Genomic DNA, 23,047 nt, shown 5'->3' on the forward strand with positions numbered 1-23,047 from the left:
AATTGCGGCATCATGTCAGTTTTTAACTATATCCACTCTAAATCCACTGGCAAAGCTAAAGTCGCTGCGAGTCGTCATCACACTTCACTGCCAATCGGATCTGCCATACTCCTCAGATCTGTGTATATGGAACTGGGTTCTCCGAGTCCCCGTTCTGCCGCGGCTCATCACTATTAGCATATGCACTGCGCAGGGCAACCTCAGCCTGTCATTAGGAAGGCCTCCAAAAGCTGCAATTTTTTCGGACGTAATACTAGATGAGAGAATGGCAGGCTTCTATCAGCTTTCCTCAGGATCAATGCTCTATACAGCAACCTGGTATATTTGGAGGGGACTAACATTGTTTGTCTTCATCGCATCCCAAACCCGTGCCCGATTAGTGATTACTAAGTACTGACCAGTGACCGACGGATTCGTAAATTCAATCAGAAAGCGAGCACACAATGCCAAGATATCAGGTTTTCAACATGGACGAACGGAGTGTGCTGGGAGTTGTCGGAACCTTAGAAGGATCTTCGACTCGAGAGAGAGAACTGCGCCCAAGACTATGGTCTTTTCACCGAGGGCACCGAAATGTGAGAACTGTGAGAATGCTGATCATGAAGATCTGAACAACGTGCAGAAAAAAGAACAACGATATACCTTTGGCCAAATACCGAGAACTCGGGTTTAATCAACGATCCCTCTTCATCGCCCGAATCTGCCCACCCTGCTTGACCCTCACGCCTCCTCTGTTCTCGAATATTCGCGAACTCTAACATCATGTTCACCTGAGTCCACAAAGTAGGCCGCGAGTCAGAGACTTGTCGCAGTTTCCCCCCCTCGTAATACACAGTTACAAACTTGAGCGCCCGCAACTTCGGCATAAGGGACGAGATGAAAACGGCCACGGCTACTGCATCATTAATAATAGATCCGCCTACATCGAATTCTTCGACATTTTCATTGATCTGATGCTTCGTGTGGAACCGTATAGCCCTGTCGTCCTCGTTGGTGATGCAAGCATCAAAAACAAGCCCAAGCACTCGTAACTTCCGGCAACCAGACACAAGTGTATTGAGGCCCTTGAGTGTGATTCCCGAGGTCGCAATCTCGTCGTCGTCAGGAACGCTCCATTCGAATCCGGTACCAAGTTTCAGTACCTCGATGTTAGGCCATGAGGAAACGAAGTCGGACATGTCGTTGTCGTTGAGGCCTAACATGCATGAATCTTCGAGGCGGACATCAACGAGATTCCTGAATTTGAAAAGCTCCTTGAGCGCGTGAATGTCGAGGTCGCATTCGGTATCGGTGGTGTCTAGGTTTCTTCGAATGATTTCAACAGTGAGCTGCAGACTTTCTAACTTCGCTGGAGAGAAGTGATCTGGCAGCTGTTTGAAGATCCTCCGAATGTCTTCACATTTGGTCATAGTCGAAGTCTTGAAATGAAGGTGGGTTGGCGAGAGCTGCAGGTTGCGAAAGAACATTCTTGCTTGGTTTAACGACCCTGCGATGATGCTGAAGGTAGCGAGCTGCGGGCAGAACTCTCCTTTGTATCCATCGTACGGCCCGTCCTCTTCGGTCAGAGTGATGGTGAAGCCCTTCAGCGAGGGCAGTTTCATGAGATGCTTCACAGCAGCCTCATTAGGCAATCCGCAATCCACATGATGGAGCTCATGGGATTGGCAGATATAATCCGATATGGGCTTCGTGGCTGAACGATTCAGGGAAGCGCAGCTGAGCGAATGTAGGTGGGGGCAGTGCACTGGGAGAAATGTCATGAAAGACGCCTTGGGCGGACGCCACAGCTTGCCCAGTAATCGTAGAGAAATAAGAGACGGGTGAAGGAAGTATCGGATGAAAGGAAACGTATCACTGTCGTCACAGTCCCAAGATAGTAGGCGCAGATTCGGGAGCAAAGACCCGTTGGGGGCAGGAAAACTACACAAAACTCGTAGCACGTCCGCCATATTGAGCGCTTCCTGGCCACATCCGAGGCGACGTACGCGTTTTGCATATTTCTGGAAAATTTCCAGATCAGACGCTCGCAGTGCTCTGCCGATTTCCTGTTTCAAGGCAGAAAGGACTGAGCGCATGTTGTGGTGTAGGTCTATATGCACTCACAATATAATCGCCAGACATGGTTTGCAGGTTGGGTAAGGAACACAGAAGGGGGTAAAGGGAATCGAGATCTCCCCATAGTACGTCCAAAGCAGTATCTTTCAGTGCGCGACATGTCAATGCGAGGCGGAAAAGTGTCCGACGCGCCTCGAACAACTGTTCGTGCGTGGCCTCGTCGAGCTCGAGCTCTCCAAGCCTCCGCACCTTGGTACAGATGTTGTGTAAGATCTCCGATACATTCAAGCACTTGTGCATGGCGCGAAAACGACAGAGTTTGTGCGAGGGCTGTTACAGTATACTGTGAAATGTACTGTTGCTGAGATCAGGTCAGTCCGCACGTAAGAAGAAGTAGGTGTGGGTAACTTAATGACCTGCCAGGGCCCACTGCCCAGTGGTTGTGGATGCTTGGTACGCGGCATGCGACTCGGCGGGTTCGAAGTGAGCCAGCCGCTCGGCTCAATCTGGTCGGAGTTTCGTTATGTCAGATGAACCTTCAACGTTGCAACTTCTTAATATCAACCTGCTCCCGCCTGTGGTCAGTGTGTGTGCCCACATCTTCAAAGCTCCAACCGTGATACCGTCAGCTTCAATCGTTACGACCACGATACAACAAAATTCATCGAGATTGCAATTTCCTCTCCCATAGCATGTACGCTGCTGGTCATGGACCCTGCCTCTTCTATGCACCCGTACTCACCGTGATACATCCGCGCCTTCGCTTGCCTCTTTCATCATAATAAGTATATATTGTTCTCTGCATGTTTCACCGCCTTGCGGTAGGTGTAAGTGGATTTTATTGGCGATGATGCCAGTGGCCAACTGAATAGATCGTCAGGCACACGCATATGTATGCCGGACGAGTCCTGATACTGATCTTGATATCATGATACATCTGCGCATGAATTCTTACAACGCTCTTGCAACCTCCAGATTCAACAGCCCTGTGTACACAGCCTACTAATGATACATCGTGATGCAGACGAAACCGACCCCTTGCGCACGCAAGATTCAGACAACAGGATCTGTGAGACCAAATTAATAATAATCAACTTCAGATTAACTTTTGTAGCGCACCTGTTATTGGTTGTGTGTTGCCTTGTCCTCCTCGACCACGTGTATCATAGTCTGTAGAACGCCCGCATTTAGCGTTTAGCGTCCTGGGATCTGCACAGCAGAAATTTCCTCTCACCATCTGGGTTTCGCGTAGCAGCTCCAGCTCGCTTGCCGGCCCCAGGCTCCTTTTGCTCACCCTTTGACAGTCTCTCCGTTTCTCTCTTCGTGAGTTCATCGTCCGGGATCTTTTGGGTGGCTTCAGATGGGAAAGTTTCGACAGGTGTGTCTCCGACGAAGCGTTGTGTGGCAGCTGCCATGTTTCGAAGAATAAATATTCAGGTGCAAAGAGTTCGTGGACAAGAAGCGTGGTGAACGTTGGGTCACCTGAACGCGACAACATCATGATCGTCATGCGATGATGTCATTAATGACATGTACTATTTATGGCTATCTCCGCTGAGAAGGAACGACCAACTTGACTCGGAAGTACCCGCGATCATGCACCTGTTTTACTTCGGTCTAACCAACATGAACGGGTGGGATTACATAGTGGATGCATCATCATGTTTCTAACAGGCGAAGTTAACTTGAGCACTGAGATAAATTCGTAACGAGGGCTTACCCTGAGGTTACCGTAGTCCCACTTGAGCACTTTGAGTATCCCTCTAACAGAGCTGTAGAGTTAATACACAGTCCCGCTTAGTTGCTCGTGGACTCATCATGATGTGGTGCTGGATGCAGAAGCATTGAAAGTGATCTCCGTCGACACCCCAGATTTATATGGCGATTTTCACATCAAGACCACGGTTTGCAAGGTGTCCAACACGAGTCCGCAGAAAATGCCGTGTGTATCTAGCACATGACTTACGTTGGAGGAACTAGAAAGGGGAAGTCGAGCGGAAGACATGGAAAACCTTGGCCTACAGAGTGTGTGAATTTTTGCAAGTACTCTGGCCAATCGATCAACATGTTTGCGTTGTTGGAAATTGGATATGAAAATGCCTCAGCTTCTCGTTGTTTCTCCGTGTAGACACGGGAACAAGGATCAAGTGAGATAATTGAATGACACTTGCAGAGCGATTCACCGCGGCAGCCCATCACTCCAAACGTGGGGTGCCGTTTTCACCACACAGCCCATAAATTCGTAGGGTAAGAATCTTTTGATATATGGGACTGTCTTTATCCTCCTTTACGGTCTGACTACGGGAAATTGGTCAGGGGGGTGGGGTTCACGAGGATTCATATACACACCATGATCTGGCAGGGGCCGGCATATACACTGTAGTATAGCGGATTAGAAGCTTTAACTGCACATATCCAAAGAAGTTCATCACGGTTATATTCGTTCAAACCAAGTTCAAACAAACCTCACCTCAGCGACTCTTGAATTGAATTAAAAAATAATCTCGGAGTTCACGACATGCATGGGACCTGAAATTCCACACTTTGAGGTACAGACTGGCACAGACAAATTTTCTGCGTGCGCGGCAGGCCCGTTGTGGGTTGCCCAGGGGTGGGACTAGAGTGGCCACTGACAAGTTGTCGTTGTCAACGTCAAGTAGTGGATGTGCGATATTTTTGTGGATAAGCTTCTTGATTAAAGATCGTCTAACCAACGTTGACGGTGCATGGTCCTTTCGTGCCATGTGGTGAAGACGGAGATGAGCGCTGGTGGCATATGGTCCCAGCAGAACGTTGGAGAGTTGGCCGAGGGTATCCAAGGGAATGAGCTTGATTCTTACGTTGACCTTGCGTTGACCTTTTGTATGTAAATGTCCAAAACGGGAACAGTGATTCAATATTCAATTACGGGATGTGTATAAGAACAAAAGAAGTTTAGTGGGTGGACCGTCCACCACCCATCGAGATCTGAGACCCTCACTCTTTTTTTGCTTTTCTCTCTCTCTCTCTCTTAACTTCAGCTTTCCTTTTCTTTACTTTGCCACACGCGTTGCACGCGAAGTTGGCCCCCTCACACTCCTCGACATACACCACTCATTTTCTTGACGATCCTTTCAGTACACAATGACTCTAAAGTTGCTTGTCGTATCGTCTCTCGCTCTGCTAGGCCACGCGCATATGGCCGCGTTCCACAAATCCATGTATTGCTTCAACGTTAGTCTAACACCTCATGTCGCGTCATTCAACTCATCAGGTTCTGTCTCTAGGGAACAGCGTCAGGCCAGGTCAATTATAACAACGACGACCCGGTCAGCCCCCTGTGGATGCTGAAGACTAGTGACTATTGGTTTCACCATTTCAACCGGGTGTGTTCCTATTATTTAGTCTATGAGTCTATGCTTAGCCCTTTTAGTGCGACGATTTCCCTCCTGCGCCAGGAGACTTCCTTGAATTGTATGTTTTGCGTGCTATTCTAATCGTACAAATCTCACTGTCTATCCCAGGCCCGCCGGCAGTTCATTTACTGTCGAAGTAGCCGCGAACCGTGGCGTAACTTCCCTTTCCTTTGATGGTCAATTCGCAACCGAGTGGGGCGATGGTGGAAATCACCCCGAGGACTACTCCATTACAAACTTGGCAGGCGCTCCTCTTACTGATAGTGGTTGCATAGGCAATCCCAATAGTGAGTATAAATTAAACTTGCTCGAGCAGACGCACTGACAATAGGTAGTGCATACACAGAACCAATCTATGGCTGCTGGCACTGCATTCGCAATCTCTTACGAGGTCTGTCATAGTTTCCCAAGTGCCAAATTGAACACAAAGCTTATAAATCGAGCAGTCTGATATTAGCAAGGTTACTATGGACAACCTGGCCGTCTTTACCGTCCGCTATAAGTACGTTCATTTCATATCCGACGGCCACGCGAATAACCCCTGACATTCATTAAAGCACCCCTTGGAAACGTGTGACAAGCTACGATGTTCCTCAGGACATGCCTGCTTGTCCTGCAGATGGGTGCACTTGTGCTGTAAGTCATTGATGGTTTCCCTAGTCGAGGCTGAATTTTAATTCATCTTCAACAGTGGGTTTGGGTTCGTTGTCTCTCGGCTGCGTTTCATTACCGTCAATTAACAATCCTTTCTAGATTCCGAATGGATGCGGCGAGCCTAACATCTACATGCAGGGATTCAAGTGCATGGTCACCGGTGCCACTTCCACTACTCCTATCGCCACCCCAAAACCTCCCGTCTGGTGCGAGGAGGACCAGAGCACATGCACTCAGGGCGCCAAGCAAATCCTGATCTGGAATCAGGCTGAGGGAAACAACATCGCGGTTAGCGGCTTTGACCAGAGCGGTAGTCCTAAAAGCCCGGCATACAATAGCAAATGTGGGTTCAAGGATGGTGAGGTTTCCATTATTTCGTTGCCATTGGATACGTTTTGTCTGATACATCACTACAGGAGCACAGAACGATATCTTTGGTACATCCTCTGCTGCTGTGGCACCTGCTGCAGTCGTTTCATCACCCTCATCGGTTGTGTCATCATCCTCCTCGGCTAGTTCATCATCCTCAACAGTTGTTGCATCCCCCACACCGGCTGTTTCATCATACTCATCAACTGTATCATCGCCAGCTGCTACATCACCCCCACCAGCTGTCTCTTCATCATCCTCATCAGGTGTTTCATCACCCTCACCAGCTGCTCCATCACCCGTGACCTCTTCCAGTGCCATAGCCACCAAGGCCCCACCTCCATCGTGCAAGACTTCTACTAGCACAGAGTACATCACATCTACGGTCCAGCCACCCGCGGTTGGAGCCACCCCTGCATCAAGTCCTGTCTATGACACGACGACCTCAAACACGGCCAACAATCTCGTAGCCTCGACTTCATCGAGCACGTCGAACGCCGTTCCGACAAGCTCCGGAACTTGCCGCCGTAAACGGATGGTCCACAAGCCCCTCCGTCGTCGTTATCAATTTTAAGTAGTTGATCTACGCTGCTATCCTGTCCTGTCGACCAGGACCGACCCATCCCTTATTGTTGAGCGGGCTCGACAACCATTTCGTTAGCTTGTCTGTAGAATATGAGTTTTCGCATTCCATTCCATCAATTTCGTTCTGCTGTTGTCATATATTTCCATGATCGGCTAGCGTTTATACCCCGCATGTTGTGATTGTTACCATGTTTTGTTTGTCGTTACTGTCTTGGCGTTGGCGCTCATTGTATGAGGCGCGGTGTATTTTACTCTGCATACGTCTACCGCAATATTAGATACCTAGATACCACATGCTTATGTACTTGTCTTTCTCATATATTGTGGAAGATGGTTATTTGTTGTGATGTTATACAAGTGCTTTCTAACCAATTTCTAACCTATAGAGTCTCCTGGGCCGTAGACAACGTAGAACTTCCCAAATCGCCCGAGTTGTATCGTTATCGCTGAGATGCATCCTGCTGTCTGCAACCACCAATTACGAGTACAAATGAGTGTGTGCGCGCGCGAGAAATCGGCGTCAAATCATAAGTCGAGGCGGACTGCAACACAGTAGAAATTGAGTCAGGCAACATACCATAATATTGGAAGTTGGCCAAAGAGTTCAGCTGGCGTTGAGCTGGCGAAGACGTTTGGGAAGCAAAGCAGATGAATAACAAGGACAAATCATGACAATTGAGCAAGCGCCCGACAATGACAATCTGCCAGGCCCTTGGGATAAAAATTCGTTCGACTGGACAACTCGAAATCGTACGAGTGAGGCCCAGGGAGAGTATGTGCCGGGAGACAATCATTCTGTGAGAGAGATAGATTGAGTTTTGCGATTTCGACCACACACAAATCTGACGCAAGGACATTGTGAGCACAGACAGCACACTTTAAGCTTCTGTAGACATGGATGTTTGCCAGTCCAAAATCATCGCATGTTTCTCCTGCCAGTGCGAATGGAGTGACGACGACACAACTCCATAAAATCATCCGCGTAGACCTGGGGAAATGATCAATGATATGGCGAACAGTGGGAGCAGATATTAGCAGAATTGGGCAGCTGTGAACCGCGCCCGTGATACTCCACGATTCTCGAAAAGCCTTCGCGGGAGCCAGGTGGACACACCGTCATCGATGTCATCGACGAGTTGGTGGTCAGATGTAACAAGCAACGTTGGGGAATAATAATAAAGCCAAATACGAATAGCGGGCCGTTATTCCGCAATCCAGACTCTGGCCATGGTCGCCCTTGGGGGCTCTGCAGCTGACTCCTTCGTAATGATTCTGCCGCCCCTCGGAACTTTCAAGTTGCTCTCCCTTCCAATCGTGATTTTTTGCTGACAACCCTGGGCATCATGAACGTTCCTCCTCGCCCGTACATCGCGAGATACTTCAGGCTACCTTCTCAGCAGCTCCAGCCCGAGGTTATTAATATCCCGAGGAACTCCGAGTCCGTTTGCCTATCCAAATAGTCACTCATGGCCACCAACATTGACTGAATAGTCACTCAGCCACCGACATCGATAATGTCGATGTTGGTGGCCATGAGTGACTATTTGGATTCGATACAAAAGTTTTGGGCATTCGAGTGAGACTGTTTCAATATCACGCACGCGTTGGCAAGGCACTAGACTATAGTATTGCGTTGCACCTGGTCCTGGCGGCTAGCACGATCTAGCACGATCCATCCTCGCTCAATTTTTGGCTCTGGAGCGTCTCCAGGCAGCTATCAATTTGTCTGACGTGGCATATGGTGATCAGACATAACCTATGACAGGCCATGGAGATGATCTCTGCTCATTTGTTTTTGGACTTGGCTAGTGACAACAAAGGGATTTCGAATACAAGTACAGCTACTCATATTCTCTTGCGCGCAATTGCTCATTTGGCTATCTCCTCATGGAGAAACCTTTCAACTGAGGCCATTAATACTCCATGATCATAATCAACGACCACTCATCGCGGCTGATCACATGCAGGCATCTTCCCATCGTTTACTGATCCCCCCTGGCAGCGATGTTGCCATTGATGCAAGCTAATAGTTATTCCCAGTTTCCCGCTTAACCCGGCATTTCTCCACTGGCACTTAAATGCGCACATGTGACATGCTTGACAGTGTTGTATTCCCTTATATTTCTCGCCTTGGGTTTCAAGCTGGTCTTGAACCGTTACGATGTTGCGCTCAATTTTCCTCGCTGTCCCTGCTCTTGTATCACTTACTTCGGCAACCCCTTTGATTTATGATGGCCGCGCTCCCTTCAACTATACTGCTGCAGACCTGAACGGTAATGTGGACCCCTACTTGTCGTAAGTACCTATCTTCTTGTTTGCCACTTTGTCATAGGGCTAACTTCGCCTCAGAGCAGTGAAAGGCAGCATGAACGCCTCATATGTATAGTCTTATCCTACTCGATGATGATAGGCTGCTAAACAACCGGTTCACAGTATACCCAACTCCTTGGACACGCGCTCAACGCCACCCCACTGTGGTCGCCCAATCTATGGTCTCCTATAGAACAGCCGATGACGATTTCAATCGATAACACTTCTATCTTCACCCCCGGAAGTAGCACGCCTCAAAACGGTTTCCGCCGGACGGAGCTCATCGCGCAAACGAATGGGAACCACACCGCCTTGAATGCCATCGCTGATGCAGGAACCACCGTGTTCCATGTATCCATTCAGGAAGACCTGGCGAAACCTTTGAATCTGAGCCACGAGTACCAGATCGTCTGGATCGAGCCTAATGACGGAACGCACGTCTTTGAGATCCAGCTCGGTCAGTGTTACAACATGCTCAAGATCTTACACTTCACTGACACTCCCTAATTCTAATCTAGGTTCACCATTTACCATCCCAACAGGCACCGTACCTGTCTCTGACGCTCGATACCTGAAAGTCCGCAACCACGCGCTTGACCTTATGTTTGAGACGCCGTTTACCTCCCACGACTGGCATAACTTCGCCGTCCAGATTGACTGGACGAATCGCACACTCGGCGTCTTCTATTCTACGAATGGAAAGGAGCTGAAGGCTGTCACTGGCCTCGTGGATAATTTGAGCGCTTCACTAGGTGCAGCTGGCCAAGGCGATTATCATTTCGGTGTACTCAAGGTAAGGTCTGCACTATATCACCAATAAACGGTTTTTGAATTGCGATGTAGCTCCCGCTCGCGAATGCCAACGAGACAGCTGCACAGCAGGGCGATGTGGTGCATTTTGGTATCCAGGAGGGTGATGCTGAGGCGCTGACGTATTCGGGTGTCTTCATTGAGAGTATCACTGGAGGCGTCAGTGCGAAACATGGGAAGACAGTTGCTCCTATCTCTTGAGAGGAAGCTTGTTGAGATTGCTGGGAGGCATGTTTCGTGGCAAAGCAGGGGAGAGATGTCGAGCTTTTATCATCGTGATCGCAGCGGGCACCGTTTGACAAGCTATTTGTTCCCTCGTTGGCATGCTGTCTGCTCTCGCGATCGGACGGTAGCAGTCAACTCATCCTTGCTATCATTGTCATTACTGTACCTACGTTTCAAATCAGTTTTGACCGTATAACATTGAGTAGCAAAACACAAAGACATTGAGAGTTCTATTACGACCAAAACTTGTGTTCAAATCCACTAGGCTATGTCAGCTTGTGAGATCATACCCCTCCATGCCTCTCCAGGCCTATATCCGAATTCTGACCCTCAAAACCCTCATCATCTAATCCATGGAGGCGGTTGGTTTGAATGACTGGATTATGGGATAGAATTGAAATGGTTTCATCATCATCTGTGCCGGGTACTTCAGGAGGTTCTACGTCGAAGTGTATGGATGAGGAGTCCTGCGAAATTTCGGCTTCTGATTGCGAAGCGCCCATCGGAGCCAGACCGACGTCTTGCTCGCTATCATCTTTTTGGGTTCTTTTGATCCTAAAGAACTCTATGCTCTTTTCCCAAGCGGCAGCTAAATGACGTAGCAGACGCAGCAATAGTCCCAGCATATGCAGCGGGTGTCTTCCTTCCCTCGTCCGAATCATACCGTTTAAAATCATCGCGAATACGCCCAGTGTCACGGTACCAACGACGACCCTGGAAACTGTATCTCCAGAACTCCACCAATCGATCGAGAATGCCGCGCAGAAGAAGACCATGCTAAGATCTTGTGATCAGGACCCAACCTATTACACTAGGGTGCGAACTCACCCCCACATCAGCAGCGCCTTGGGAAGACTGTAAATGATGGCCAGCTTTTCAAGTCCGTGGTCATCGTGGTGAAGTGTTGTCAGAAACGATGCCTGAACCAACTACCATAAGAAACATTGCGGATATACAGCAAGAGTTACAAACAATTTCTGAGGCTGTGTTTTCTCCACATGTTCGATCTTGGGAAACCAATGACAAGCCGAGAACTATACTTCCCAAGCTCGTCACAAGGGACATATAGCTCGCCATCTGAATGGCAGATTTACCGCCCCTGTCAACAGTGTTGATAGCCAGAAACCCGACATTGGCATTGAGCAAGACAGTGGCCTGGCCCAATATTAATTACATGCAAGTACACGCGACGAAAATGAGGACTCACCATGAGATTGGAGTCATGAAGCTGCCCCCTTAATTTCAAACTGTACGCATCCCACCGGGGCGTGCAGGCTATTTTGTCAGCAAAAATCTTGTGCAGTTCTGTGATGTGGGTCACGGGGTCCAAGAACAGGAGGGGCGCGAGAACCTCCATCAATAATGATGGTGTGTATACCCAATTATGAACTGTCTGTCCAAAGGACAGTCTCGCACAGTTTTCTCCGTGAAAATTCATAAACCGATTGCGAGCTGGAAATTCACCATAAATTACAGCCAGGTAGGTGAATGAGCTCACTAACTGAATGTATACATTATCCGGCCTTGAATAACAATCAACGTCAAGAAGATTAAAACACTGTTTTCAAGCCTCACCGATGACAACCGCAGGATGACACTGCTTACTCTGATCCTCGAGGGGATAAACTTCGAGAAATGTGATTAACACATGATTTCTGCCAGGAGGTATTGATGTATCGCACCATTTATGTTGTCTACCACAGAGATGTAATCCCTGAGCTGGATGAGATCATATGCTGCAGAGGACTGCCTCGACGTCATGTGGTCTGATTGTTATAAACGGACGCATTAGGTAAAACGGTATTAAGCCTAAGAGACTACCTACCACATGTCGCATGCACCAACATATCTTTAACCTCATTGACAAGGTTCTGTGTAACCGAACACAAGGTAGGGAAGTAATCCCAATGCCTCCTATGTCGCATATTACATTATTTGCACATGGATGGACCTGTGGTTCCATTAGAAATGCAATAATTGTGTTCATGATACCATGCGGACCTTTCGATTGAACACACCAGTATTGTGCTTGAACGGCAAGTTCTATTATGAAGACCAGAACAAATTGTCAAATCCTGACCCGCTGAGAACTATCAACCACCCACGTATGTGTGAAAGACTCTTGACGCCTTGACAATTGGATAAAATCCCCTTGGGATTGGGATCGAACTCATCCAGCCAAAAAAGGGTCCTGTCACGATGGTTGACGAAGTAATAGTGAAAAATGACCACGTTTTCGGGGTTTTTCTTTGGCTCTAGCACAAGGTCTACCTGTTTCATGTCAAGCTGAAGCTCCTCGCGTGTGAGGATGGCCGACTCCAATTCCCCCAGCAAGTAATTCATGTAGCCTTCGACGTCCTTACATATCTCTTCGTGACAAATGTTAATTTCTGTGCACGTTCTCTGCATAGAAGAATTCAAACTCTAAACCACCGGTCTTCAATAATTTGAAAATTGACGCACTTTTTCCAGGTTCACAAAGTAGCGAGAACCTTCCGGATGCACGACCGTGATCCATCCTGGCGGCACATCCATGCTTGAAAAAGTTGGAGAGCAGCAGAAAATGGTCAAAGCATGGCTTACTCATGCTCCGGAAATGTGACTGTCATGGGAGGGATGGTAGTTCTGCAAACGTCGGGGGGCCTTTAGTAAGGTCAGCTTTCGAGCATGGATAGGATAGAAGATTCAAGTTCACCGGGGAGTGCACCTTTCGTACCGCCTGACCCCATCTGCAATCATTTCAGCTATCAATGGGGCGTCATAGAGCGTAAGAACGTCTGAGCCCGGTTGTCCATCGCTGCCGGGGGGGACAGTTAAATGAACATGATGGTCGATAGAGGGATCTAGTACTGGTATTGCTCGGGTGAGCGAATTCGATGGAACATGAATTGTTTCCAAGGGTAGATCCGTGACTGAACCGACGCTAACCGGGCGGGAATGAACAGGTCCCGTGTGCATTCGATATTCAGCTTGTCGAATTTCTGACCCAGCAATCGATCGTGCAAGGGAGCATCCCGAAGCACGACTATTTATGGATGGCGTGCACGAATGTGATCTGGGGAACTCATGGGAGCCTGAAAGGGGCGATATGCCTAAACTGTGTAATCTGCTGTTCGCCGAAATTTCTCCAGTACTAGTCTGCTGAAACAGGGGCAAACTTGACATAGAGCGCGAATGCAAAGGTATGGCTGTATTCTTTCGCAAAGGTCGTAAATGAGTCCCTGGATAAGGATTATCCGAAGAAGAAGATTGTGAATTTCCTGCAACTTCCAGCGACATTGAAGGTATAAGGCTCGAGCAAATGGGTACATCCTCTTCTGCGAAGTCTCCTTGAGATGGCGGGAAAGCTCCAGGGGAAAAGCGAGGCCGTCCGGTAAAGCGGCGAAGTAAGGAAAAGAATAAGAATAAACTCTTGGAGCGGCGTGCAAGCTGTGGAAGCGATTTCTTCAGTGTGCTGAGAATGTGGGCGAGCAATCGCGCTATCATCATGATGAGTGAGGATAAGCAAGGGAAAAGGGCGTGTATGCCATAATTCCGTTGTCTGGTTTATCAAGCGCTAACTGGGCGCAAAGTGATGTACTTAAAGTGCTGTGCTGAAAGCCTGGAACTTCGAGAAGCAAGCCGCAAGCGTGAAGTTTATTTCAGGAATATGAAGGCCTTCTGATCAAATGGATCGCGTGTGGGGGGATGATACAAAGACCCTCCTATCAAAAAAATGCTTGGGTAAGTTCTTGTCTTTCTTTCGAGTTGCAACTTGCGGCGACAGCTGAAAGTCTGTATCTGCCAGGCCATCAGGAAAAACCTCCCCTCCGAAATCGAGGTAATTTTCATGTTTCCGGAATCTGTATAACGAATGTATTGAAACGTGCCATTTCTTCTTCCAGAACCGTTCGCTGGAAGACCACAGCATTGGATTTCATTGCTATGACAAGGCTCACGTAGCGGTTAAAAGTGGAAGTTCTGGAATGAGTCGAAACGATAAGTGGTCATTGCCTAAAATGGCAAGCAAACCTTAGTCAGACTCCTGGAGTGCTTCGTCGACGCGAACGACGAGCTCGGGATATGCAATCAACAGTCCCCAGACGTGCGTCAACGCTGAGTTCTGCAGCACCATTGTCTCTCATAGGTTATACGGCGGACCTATACTCAGACTCGCGCAAGCACGGATACCAGGGACCAGTGAGAAATGTCCGCTTACACCGTGCAACCACCAATGGCGGAGGAACGATAGCGAAGAGTGAAGATGGTCTAAGATGCGTCGTTGCAGGACGAGAATGTGAGTCACCTTTGAAAATATTCTGCATAGTACGAGATTGGCGCGTTATTAACGCTATCGTTAGCTCTGCGCATCTTGCGTCTGTCTGATCCAGAAGATGTTATCAATAATGACCATAAAGCCTCTATTGGTCGCGGTGGACATCGTATCGAAGCGTCGCGGAACGTATGGGATGGAAGTGGCTTGAAGATCGATAGTGCGAGTACTGATGTTGCCTGGTGCCATGGCAGTAAGCAGCTGCCCATACTCCAACATTCAGTGCTTCATTCTCCTTTGAAGGCTATAACAACAAGATTCTCACAAGCGCGCGGAATGGGGATCTTATTATGTGGGATATCAACAGGGCTGGCAATGCCAAGTACGGTGCGTGTAGTTGTCTCATATCAGATTCTACATCTCAAATATCGTTAGAAAGGAAGACGAAGTTCCATATTCGTTCGATTCACAAGTTATCCTGCTCCACTATAGTCCCGTACTACTGTGTTACAGGTTCTGCTGATGGTGATATGCGTGTCTGGGTGTGCACTTATTACGTACTGGCCTCTTCAATAACTCACTTTTGGTGTAGGACCTTCGGGACATGTCTAAGTGCATCATGAAGATCCACCATCCAACCTCCGTTCGCTCTCTTGTCTTCTCACCATGTCTATCCCATCCCCTTCAAGCTGTTGTAGGTCTTGACAACGGATCAATTTATCGCTGGGATCTCCAAATGGGCCAGAGGGGTCAGCTCGACAGGTTACCTGTAGCTCACGCAGGTCCAATTCTTGCATTGGACTGGTGTAGCACCCCGGGTACCAACACTGTCGGTGGTGCTATTGGTGCTGATAGAAGCTGGATAGTCAGCGGAGGTTTGGACCATACTGTCAAAGTACGTCGGTTTTTACTTTCACTGCACTACATCCGCTTATGGGTATCAGGTCTGGGACCTCGCCACATCTGGCACGTCTGTTCATATTGCACATCAGCCTACCTATACCCTACATCCATCGTTCCCTGTACGCCGAGTACTCTGGCGTCCTGAGTACCCCTCCGAGATTGCGCTTGTGTCCAATGAGGACTTTGGTGGAGGGAGTGGTAGCGAGCTATTAGCCAGCCCTCGACTGCAATCCACAACTCCAGCGTTCATTGCTGCCTCCAATTCTGTCACTAAAGACAAGGACCCCAAAGGTAGCGGTGCAGATGTTGTGGAGATATGGGATGTAAGACGCGGCTGGATTGCTAAATGGACTGTTGAAGCCAGCGCGTCGGAGGGTGGAGTGACAGGTACGTTTCCACATCATGCCAGGTCTCATCGAAGTAATCACCTGTGCGCACCGTATCTGCAGATGCTGTATTCCGCGACTCACATGCACTTTGGGTCCAGCATGCATCTGGAACATTTGCTCAAGTTGACTTGCGTAGGTCTGTACGCCCTATTGATGCCGTTCCGCGCGTGGCGCTATCTTGGAATGTCGGTGTCGACGGGGATACCGACGGAACATTGGCTTTTGTCTCAGACAAGAGAGCCAGATGGGAAGTGCCCTACGATGATATGTCCGTACCTTCCATGTCATCTTGCAGTTATTTCCTTATCTTAATCTTTCGTGATGTTAGTCACCCTGACAAACGACACGTACTTCCTGAACGAAAGCTCAAACTCAAATCCCTTGGTGACAAGCCTCGCATGCCCGTTCTGCAGACTATGGGTACGTATGTACGTGGAGGGCTTCTAAACACGGAGTCTGGAGGGCTATTTGAGCACTTGGCAAGAAAGTACCTTATCGGGTCTGACGGGAGGAACAGGGCCGCTGTTTGCAAGGTAAACGCCGAGGTTAGTGCTCTTCTTGCGTGGCGTGTGTGTAAAAGTGAACAAATATCCGTAGGCGTCTATTCAAGCGGGAAGCCTGCACGCAGCACAAATATGGTTGCTACTTGGCTCTCTACTTACCGACGTCATTCCAGAGTCCATCAAAGCTTCACCTCATTTGGAGAAGACCCACCAGACTATCGCACACCTCACGCACTCTAATTCAGCCCCTGCTGCCATCTCTACAGTTAGCACAAGATCAGGATCACATCCCTCAGGATCCACATCCAAACCCACCTCAAACCGTGCCGCATCGTCCGATTCTGTCTCTAAGATGATCCAACAGACACGCCCTACTTCCACTTCCCCTGCTCAGTCACGTACTGCCAGTCAGTCATACCCTCAACCTCTCACCCAAGGTCAGCGCTCCACATCGAAAAATAGCAGCGGAACCTCTGTATCGAGAGAACGTGCCGGGGAGCGAGATGCCCCGCTCACAACTAAACCGCCCCCTAATTCACGAAACTTGACTCCTGCGTCGTCTACATCCTCATCGCCTCGCCACATCCCCACTTCCCTTCCGCCAGCATCAGCACTCCCGCCTTCGACAATTATGACACCTGCTACGCTAACACCTCGTCGTCCATCAGTCCTTATTTCCGCAGCGGCACAGGCACAAGGACATGCGCGGCGGCCGTCTGTGTATAACCGTGCGTCTGCAACCCACAGCGAGAGCCCTAGCACACCTAGTATCAGTGCGAGCGACCGAAGCCTCCGTCACGTAGGCGAAGGCGCCTTGGATGACTCAGATTCTTCAGATGGCGGCGAGAACTGCGTAGTGGTGAGCGCCGATGCCCCGGACAGCCATAGTGAAAACGAGATCGATGTACCGCCTGATATTCCTCGGCGACCCATCATGGCAAAGTCAAGGAGTCTTAGCATGGGTCGCACAGGTCCAGCACATCCAAGTCCACTCTCCAGACTCGCTGGGCAGCGTTGGACGGAGGATGAAGATGACGGTGGTAAGGAGCATGGGGATGACGAGGCCAGTCCGTCGCCTGGATCGACTGATACTGACGGCGAAGGACATAGCGGCCGTGACTCGGAGTGCAGTACCAAGCCACAGAAGGTCAGGGTAAAATCAGCTTCTGTGGCGAGGACACGTCCTAGGAAGAACTCGGCCGCCAAGCGACTGAAGAGCCGTACGCGAGGTGCCACTATCGCTGTCCTTCCCGCACCACTACCGTCTCCTGTGCAGTCAGTGTCTGAAATTCCTCAATTGGTGAAGCGGGCGAGCCACAGTAGCATTCGTACTGTTACTGCTGGATCTGTCCGCGAACAGGAGCAAAATTCCGGGCTCGTACATCATGACGAGGATGCCTCGCAGGCGGACGTAGAGGCGGACGATTACCAAGCCTGGCGTGGTATGAGTGAATCTAGACGTCACGCTGTGATGGAGGAAGAAGCTCAGCTCCGCGAGGCAGCATGGCACGCACTGAGAGAGGCGCTTGAAGAATTTGCAGAAGCAGTAAGGAATCAAATTGGCATGTTCTCGCATGGTATCTGATCCGTCGCCGAACAGGGTGATGTTCAGATGTGCGCTATGCTGGCTCTCATTGCAGCGAAGGAACTGCAGATTAGCCAGAGGAGAGGTTTGCAGTTCCTAGAGGCATATATCGGTAAGCTTTAGTGTTTGCCTGTCATGGAGGCTGAACTAACACCCGTTAGAACTACTCACTCGCCTCCGACTGCACACCTGTGCCTCTTACTTGCGTAAATGCAGCGATTTTGAGGATGTTAAACATACCACTAAGGTAGGTCCTGTAACACTGATGGTACGAGACGAGATTGAAGACATGTTTTAGCTCGAAACCATCATTTATACTGCCTGTGGACGTTGTCGAAAACCAATCCTTCTTTCGCGCGCTCGAACAGTGACAGGAGCTCACGCATTATGTATGACATGCAAAAGCGCGGTTGTGAAGTGTTCGATATGGTTAGTCAAGCACTATGTGATTCTGAACGCCGAGAACTCATTTGTCATTAGTCATCTTCCCGTCCGCACACTCCTTTTCCAATGTTCTGTTTGTACACATGGTGGGCACCAAGAGTGCTATAGGCGATATCACATGGAGCGCCCGATGGTCGATATCCCAACCTCTTTATCTGCGCGAGGGCGTTCGCTGATTAGAGATCGAGATGATGATGGGGAGGAGGGAGAGGGGGTAGCCAGCTCTGAGGACCGGGGGGAGAGGACACTGGCGGGCCATCCGTGTGCAGCCGGATGCGGTCATTACTGTTGGACAGCTGTGGGCGGGCACCCAGGCGCAGAGGAAAATTCATGACCAGTCGCTCTGGGAATTACTTTGACTTTACGTCGGTGATAGACACTTGTGGTATGAGGTAAGAATGGAAACATGCCTTTAAACTGGAGTTCAAGTGGGAAGTCTCCTCACCTACTGATTGGTGTTAAGTTTGAATACATGCTGTTCACCGATTTTACTTTGATATGGGTAGCATGATCTTCCCAAGAAGTGCGCCGGACGGCGAATACCGAACGCAGCGGACCAGACTACTACTAGACTTGATTGGGTTTCCCGTTGAGCATGTCGCAATCCATATTCATGATATTCGTGTATTGATATACATAATGTAATTTACAAGTTGAAGGTCGCAATCCCAAAAGTGCGGAAGAAGATATGTATAAGAAATGCAAGTGGTATGATATAAATGATCAATAATGATAATGATGAGTTCCACATAAGATTGTGATGCTGATGCCAATGCTAATGATGATGCGAGGGTAGTATGACAATGAGATGAAAGATGATAATGAAGTGAAGATTTCAGTAGGCGTTGTATTTATTAGTTCGTAAACGAGGGCGGGGCCATCGAATACGTTGCACTGTCCGGGTACTCGCAGCGGCCTTCAAAGAACCCTGAGCCATATTTCTGCAAAAACTCGTCCAGTTCAGCTGGGAAGGAGTTGTTCAGATCGCTCCCGGAGACGGGCTGGGACTGAAAGTTGACATCTGGAACGGGCTGCTGATAGTTGACATTGGAGAACAGCTCCGGGTCAAACTGCGGCATGTGGAGAGTGGAGAGATCGGCAGGGACAGTCGGAGGCTGGTGGTAATTGGAAATGGGAAGCTGAGAGGGCTGATCATAAACGGAGGTGAAGCTCTCGGCGGGGAGGTCGGGGAAGAGTCGCTCCCAGGGGAGTTCGTCGAGCTCGCCTGAGAATTGGGGGACACCAGAACGGCTGGACTCAGCGGGTGAGAGCGCATCGCAGCGAACGAGGCCTGCGAGCTCGGGAAATGCTGGATCATCGAGATCCAGCGATGCAGGAATCTCTGCCTCTGGCTTCATAAACCTTGTAGAGGGGTAAGGCGCGGCGGCGGACCGTCGAGCAGCTTTGCCACCGGGGCTGCAACGCGCTTTAGGCTCGTAGCCATGTAGTACCTTGCGGTGACGCGTCAAGCTGCCTGGATCTGTAGTGGCATACGCGCACCCAGGGTGAGGGCACGTCTTGGAGCATTCACGGGTGTGGGTTCTGATGTGCGTCAGCATGTTGGACTTTTGGAGGGTCTTGTGATCGCAGTTAGGGAATGGGCATGCATGCATACTGATCAAGATAGTAATCAGGTCAGAATCCATCAGGTATAGTGGGGCACAAACACGTACAGAGCTTCCTTGTGTTCATCATGCGTCCGCATATGTCTCGGAAGATCTGCCTTGCGGCTTATAACCTTATGGCAGACAGTGCAGGCAACAGGTGTCTGTAGAGAAAGTGTGATAAGTACAAGACGCGTGATGTAAGGTAGGCTGGAAGCGTACCACGTTACGTCCTTCAGCAGGCATCTTGTGATAATGTTTGAGAGGAAGGAAGAAGTTGTGAATGATCTGCGGGGTGGATTAAATCCTTGGAGTGAATGAAAAGCGCGTGTGTTGTGGCAAATCCACACATCTTGCACGCTTCTTTTAAAGCACCAAGCGTGCTATGGACATCGAGTATGATTGCTTTTCTGCAGCGCACGTTTCTGCCTTTAAAGGCAAAAAGCGTGAAGCAATCGTGTGCGATGGTCTGAGCATAAGGGACGAGCCACTCGGTCAGCGGGGAAGGCAAGTGAGTTGGATTGCGTCTCAACGCTTTTCTTTTTTTTTTTTGCCTTGTAAGGTAATTTATAATCACCTGCTCGATGCTTGGATGGGTGGCTAAATGCTCAGGCCTTCAGCTTTCAGGCATCATGATGGGGGGTAGGGGCTCATAGACCCTTCCAAAGACTCGAAGTATCGGAGAGCTCCACCTCAAGCATCGAGGGCGTTGTCGAGTTTCATTCCAGTACTAGTTTCGCATTCGCAGTCAGCGGTTGCCAATGAAGCTTTAGAAGACGAAGAGGACGATGAAGGATAAATGAGTGAAACATGCTCCGTGTTGGCTCAATGACGTAATATAATGTTTGCAGCCGAGGCTGACACAGACTCGCGTCACCGCTGGCTATTAAATATTAATTTCCCATCTCGTAACACTGCTAATGCGCTAAAAGCGCCACGATGCTCCCCCATTTCCTTCTGTATGTCAATGGCCTTCAAACACTCGAATGGATGTGGCGCCTGGAATGAGCTGCATCATTTTACAAGAGGTGGGCTTGGTGCAGGATCGTGGGTTTCTTGGGCTGAGTTGCAGAGGTGCGTATACCGAACGTTTTTATACTGATTCAGATTCACATGCCAGTAATTCAAAAGTTTGACATCCAATACATGAGGCTTCTAATCATAGAGAAAAGAAGACAACATACACCAAGTCTTTGATGGCCAGGCCTTTATAGACGAAGGAAGACGGTTGTTCCTGTGATTCACCTATCTGCCACCTATTGTTTCCTTGAACTAAGTCGACTACAGACATCGTAACCCACCCGGTGATATGTCGAACTTCGGTTCCCTGCAATTTTCAGACCGGACATCCGATAGTAGTTGCGGGTCCCTTCATCTTCTCAGGAATCGACACTATGTTTAGGTATGTACAGCTTTCACTGTGATTTGCAGCTAGATAAGCTGCATCGATCATCTTAAGTCCGTTACCATTGATACAGACTCGTGTCCAGCCCCGGGCGTTGAGTCATGCTCCAGGTCAACACTGTCGGAGATCCTATTGGTGCTTCTGGGAGCTAGGTAGTCGGTGGAGGTTTGGGCCAGCCAAAGCATGTCCGTTTTCTTCCTTCACTGGTGACTGCACTATGTCATTCGTGCGCAACGAGCTGAGACCTGAGATGCTTTCCTTCGTTGTTGCGGGACATTAACGTTTCGATTAAAGAATGCGAGTGCCGTGTCTGAAAAATGCAACGATCGATATGTTGCGCGAGTTCTGTTGTAGGACGTAAATATATGCATGTGTAAAGGTACCGATGGCATAGTGAATGACGTCTATGACGAGCTAGCAAGATACATGAAAGACCTAATACGAAGACGGAAACAGTTGTCCGTGTGCTGCGTCTCTATGAATCGGTGTATCGAGCGGATTGTCTGTGTCCTATCACGGCGAGTTTGCATATCGGGCTGGTATGCAGCAGACAAACAACCAGAAACGAGACCACCGTGTTGGTTTGTCGATGATGATAGGACGTGGCTGTGCGCCTGCTGCACCCGGCACGGTAGTATGATGTGGCATGGATGTCGAGGCTACCTGAGCGTGCTGCGGGCGCGCTGGGCGAGCAACATACAATGCTTGAGGAGAGACTATTGGACTGCAGCGGCTAGAAAGACACACGAGAACGACATACCCCTTTGTCCTGTACCGCAGCGACTCCCGCGAGACTACGGCCCTGATGAGAAATGGAATTTTGCCTTAGATGTTGCTGGAGTGGCGGTGTCTCATCGGTATTGGGATGACGACGCGTTGGTGATGGCTAAGAATTTCGAGGTCAGAATAAGAAGTATTGAATTGATATGACGACGACACACACAAACACTTTCTTCGGTGTCTGAGTCAACTAGGTACCCTCGTAGTGGTACACGAGTGCCCTCAAGCTGAGCTGAACCTTGCGTATCAACCGCCTAGAATATTCAACACTGACATTAGTTAGAGATGTTGAACAAAAAGTGGAGAGCATACATCTATTGGCCGCCACGACATTTCAGCTGCGACCTGCGAGTAGGAGATTCAGTTAGAGTGATGTTTATTGAAGAGTGAGCCTCACACCGGGAATGGATCATAGGTCTTCACATCCAATTTCTTTGAGGATGGCATAGACATCCCACACGTACACATTGGAGTTGACACGGGTGCCAGTGACCAGCAGCTTGCCATCAGCGGAAAATGCTGCGCAGGTCACAGGATCGTCGTGCTGGAGGGGTGGTCCGACTGGGAGGCTTCTTTCAAAATCCCATAAACGTGCTGTTTTATCCACTGATATGCTCGCAAGGAGGCGATTGTTTTGGGACAGGGATAAAGCGACAACGGTGTCTGTGTGACCCACAAGAATGGAAATCTGCTCCCAAGTGGCTGTGTCGAATATCCTAATCGGAACTGACCCGGATATAAGGTCTTTCCAACCGACGTCCAACCCAAGCTGTAAACCA

General features: G+C 49.2%; 7 protein-coding genes across 7 annotated transcripts; 3 read left to right on the forward strand and 4 right to left on the reverse strand.

Moving 5' to 3' along the window:
- Positions 1-454: 454 nt before the first annotated feature.
- Positions 455-2,355, reverse strand: DEU56DRAFT_760170 (uncharacterized protein; the record flags this gene model as incomplete). The annotated part of the gene is made up of 3 exons (XM_041350402.1): positions 455-533; positions 643-2,045; positions 2,104-2,355. The coding sequence occupies 3 exons, from the start codon at positions 2,353-2,355 to the stop codon at positions 455-457; spliced, it is 1,734 nt and encodes a 577-aa protein (XP_041203490.1).
- A 753-nt stretch (positions 2,356-3,108) lies between these two features.
- DEU56DRAFT_917594 (uncharacterized protein) lies at positions 3,109-3,470 on the reverse strand (the record flags this gene model as incomplete). Its single annotated transcript, XM_041358007.1, has 3 exons — positions 3,109-3,122; positions 3,175-3,225; positions 3,290-3,470. The coding sequence occupies 3 exons, from the start codon at positions 3,468-3,470 to the stop codon at positions 3,109-3,111; spliced, it is 246 nt and encodes an 81-aa protein (XP_041203491.1).
- Positions 3,471-5,003: 1,533 nt separating this feature from the next.
- Positions 5,004-7,047, forward strand: DEU56DRAFT_974448 (uncharacterized protein; the record flags this gene model as incomplete). Its single annotated transcript, XM_041359544.1, has 11 exons — positions 5,004-5,268; positions 5,322-5,420; positions 5,468-5,508; positions 5,559-5,737; positions 5,786-5,841; positions 5,897-5,952; positions 6,008-6,086; positions 6,142-6,150; positions 6,204-6,462; positions 6,521-6,541; positions 6,944-7,047. Exons 1-11 carry the CDS (start codon positions 5,179-5,181, stop codon positions 7,045-7,047), a joined length of 993 nt encoding a protein of 330 aa, XP_041203492.1. The 5' UTR covers positions 5,004-5,178.
- Positions 7,048-8,904: 1,857 nt separating this feature from the next.
- Positions 8,905-10,623, forward strand: DEU56DRAFT_830934 (uncharacterized protein). The gene is made up of 5 exons (XM_041354529.1): positions 8,905-9,353; positions 9,408-9,438; positions 9,492-9,825; positions 9,887-10,161; positions 10,212-10,623. Exons 1-5 carry the CDS (start codon positions 9,220-9,222, stop codon positions 10,377-10,379), a joined length of 942 nt encoding a protein of 313 aa, XP_041203493.1. The 5' UTR covers positions 8,905-9,219; the 3' UTR covers positions 10,380-10,623.
- A 20-nt stretch (positions 10,624-10,643) lies between these two features.
- On the reverse strand, positions 10,644-13,250 carry DEU56DRAFT_66766 (uncharacterized protein). The gene is made up of 13 exons (XM_041347045.1): positions 13,099-13,250; positions 12,987-13,046; positions 12,867-12,939; positions 12,509-12,806; positions 12,422-12,446; positions 12,229-12,317; positions 12,086-12,169; positions 11,979-12,029; positions 11,906-11,926; positions 11,611-11,855; positions 11,376-11,558; positions 11,232-11,323; positions 10,644-11,180 (listed from the first exon to the last, which is right to left on the reverse strand). The coding sequence occupies exons 1-13, from the start codon at positions 13,140-13,142 to the stop codon at positions 10,688-10,690; spliced, it is 1,758 nt and encodes a 585-aa protein (XP_041203494.1). The 5' UTR covers positions 13,143-13,250; the 3' UTR covers positions 10,644-10,687.
- Positions 13,251-14,465: 1,215 nt separating this feature from the next.
- On the forward strand, positions 14,466-18,813 carry DEU56DRAFT_745653 (uncharacterized protein; the record flags this gene model as incomplete). Its single annotated transcript, XM_041349160.1, has 15 exons — positions 14,466-14,679; positions 14,744-14,908; positions 14,959-15,042; positions 15,091-15,197; positions 15,248-15,550; positions 15,600-15,945; positions 16,008-16,215; positions 16,276-16,492; positions 16,545-16,857; positions 16,954-17,565; positions 17,614-17,996; positions 18,051-18,147; positions 18,197-18,282; positions 18,334-18,464; positions 18,516-18,813. 15 exons carry the CDS (start codon positions 14,466-14,468, stop codon positions 18,811-18,813), a joined length of 3,564 nt encoding a protein of 1,187 aa, XP_041203495.1.
- A 452-nt stretch (positions 18,814-19,265) lies between these two features.
- On the reverse strand, positions 19,266-20,552 carry DEU56DRAFT_66826 (uncharacterized protein). Its single transcript, XM_041347046.1, has 3 exons — positions 20,309-20,552; positions 20,153-20,247; positions 19,266-20,093 (listed from the first exon to the last, which is right to left on the reverse strand). The coding sequence occupies exons 1-3, from the start codon at positions 20,327-20,329 to the stop codon at positions 19,334-19,336; spliced, it is 876 nt and encodes a 291-aa protein (XP_041203496.1). The 5' UTR covers positions 20,330-20,552; the 3' UTR covers positions 19,266-19,333.
- Between the last annotated feature and the right edge of the window lie 2,495 nt (positions 20,553-23,047).

This window comes from Suillus clintonianus (assembly GCF_016758775.1).
Source record: "Suillus clintonianus strain FC179 chromosome Unknown DEU56scaffold_111, whole genome shotgun sequence".
Taxonomy (NCBI): domain Eukaryota; kingdom Fungi; phylum Basidiomycota; class Agaricomycetes; order Boletales; family Suillaceae; genus Suillus; species Suillus clintonianus.

Coding starts and splice junctions, on each gene's coding strand:
- DEU56DRAFT_830934 (XM_041354529.1), top strand. CDS start 9,220: ATGTTGCGCTCAATTTTCCTCGCTGTCCCTGCTCTTGTATCACTTACT. Junction 9,826..9,886: donor CGTCTTTGAGATCCAGCTCG/GTCAGTGTTACA, acceptor ATTCTAATCTAG/GTTCACCATTTACCATCCCA. Junction 10,162..10,211: donor ATCATTTCGGTGTACTCAAG/GTAAGGTCTGCA, acceptor ATTGCGATGTAG/CTCCCGCTCGCGAATGCCAA.
- DEU56DRAFT_66766 (XM_041347045.1), bottom strand. CDS start 13,142: ATGATTGCAGATGGGGTCAGGCGGTACGAAAGGTGCACTCCCCG. Junction 12,170..12,228: donor GTTGGTGCATGCGACATGTG/GTAGGTAGTCTC, acceptor TATAACAATCAG/ACCACATGACGTCGAGGCAG. Junction 12,030..12,085: donor TGTGGTAGACAACATAAATG/GTGCGATACATC, acceptor CATTTCTCGAAG/TTTATCCCCTCGAGGATCAG.
- DEU56DRAFT_66826 (XM_041347046.1), bottom strand. CDS start 20,329: ATGCCTGCTGAAGGACGTAAC. Junction 20,248..20,308: donor TGCCTGCTGAAGGACGTAAC/GTGGTACGCTTC, acceptor CTTTCTCTACAG/ACACCTGTTGCCTGCACTGT. Junction 20,094..20,152: donor GATGAACACAAGGAAGCTCT/GTACGTGTTTGT, acceptor TATCTTGATCAG/TATGCATGCATGCCCATTCC.